Genomic DNA, 1,250 nt, shown 5'->3' with positions numbered 1-1,250 from the left:
ATATGATTTGGAGTATATTCCGAGAACATCCATTAAAGCCCAGGCACTGGCCGATTTCATGTTAGAATGCACTTTCTCGGAGCAAAGGGACCAGATGCCCGAAAAGCAGTTGATCCGGAAGCCGGGAAAATGGAAACTTTTCATCGATGGTTCAGTAGCTAGATCAAAATGTGGGGCATACCTTATCTTATTGTCGCCTGATGGATTTAAGATACATCAAGCCATTCGGTTTACTTCCCCCTCACCAATAATGAAGCTGAATACGAAGCCTTGCTGGCTGGATTAAGCTTGGCGAAGAACCTAGAAGTAAAACATTTAAGGGTGTTCAGTGACTCTATATTGGTAGTGAAACATTTCTCGGGAGAATAAGAGCAAAGAGAGTCGAGAACTCGAACCTATGCCGCCAACGTAAACTGCCTCTGTCTTTTTAGTCATTTGAGTTAAGCCAAATTACCGGGGAAAATAATAGTAGAGCCGATACGTTATCCCGTCTGGTATCGGCGGAGACGCAAAATCTCACGGGGTCCATTTATCTGACCGAAGTGACGACCCCTTCAATCGTCAAAAAATAGTACATGGAAATTCATCAGGTGATAACGTGGATGACGGCTATTTTGGCCTTCTTAGAAAAGGGAATATTGCCCCTCGGTAAGAAAGAGGCGCAAAAAGTCATATACAGAGCATCCAGCTACACCATCATAAATGGAAGACTTTGCAGAAGGTCGGCCTCATCACCGCTTCTCCATTATCTGGATACGGAAGAGCAGAAACTTGCTCTAGAGACGGTCCACGAGGGAATCTGTGGAGAACACCTCGCCATAAGGGCTGATGCACACCAATACACAAAGAAATGCAGGCAATATCAGTTGTTCAGCCTAATTTCGAAGCAACCCTCAGAGGAGATGACTTCAGTTTTGAGCCTCATCCGCTTGCCATGTGGGCGGTAGACATTATGGGAATTTTGCCGACTAGTACCAAACAAGTGAAGTACTGCATAGTTGCCATCAATTATATGACTAAATGGGTGGAAACTCATCCTCCGGCCACCATAACCGAAGAGGAATCAAAGAAGTTTATGTTGGAGCAAGTCATACTACGGTTTGGAATTCCCAGAGTCTATGTGTTTGATAACGGCACTCAGTTCATCAGAAATAAGTTATGGACTTTCTTACACCATGTTAGGAGCAATTGATGATATAAATCAGAAACTATCAAAAGTTCACATCAGAACTTATATTGACAAATGATGA

The 1,250-nt window shown here is 43.4% G+C and overlaps 1 protein-coding gene across 1 annotated transcript; it reads left to right on the top strand.

Annotated features, from left to right (window-relative positions):
• Nucleotides 1–602: 602 nt before the first annotated feature.
• LOC141679368 (uncharacterized) lies at nt 603–947 on the top strand. Its single transcript, XM_074485869.1, has one exon. The coding sequence runs from the start codon at nt 603–605 to the stop codon at nt 945–947; it is 345 nt and encodes a 114-aa protein (XP_074341970.1).
• Nucleotides 948–1,250: the final 303 nt, after the last annotated feature.

Source organism: Apium graveolens, chromosome 8 (assembly GCF_009905375.1).
Source record: "Apium graveolens cultivar Ventura chromosome 8, ASM990537v1, whole genome shotgun sequence".
Lineage (NCBI taxonomy): Eukaryota > Viridiplantae > Streptophyta > Magnoliopsida > Apiales > Apiaceae > Apium > Apium graveolens.
Note: the sequence above shows the minus strand (reverse complement) of the source record. Positions and strands in the feature narration are given on the sequence as shown.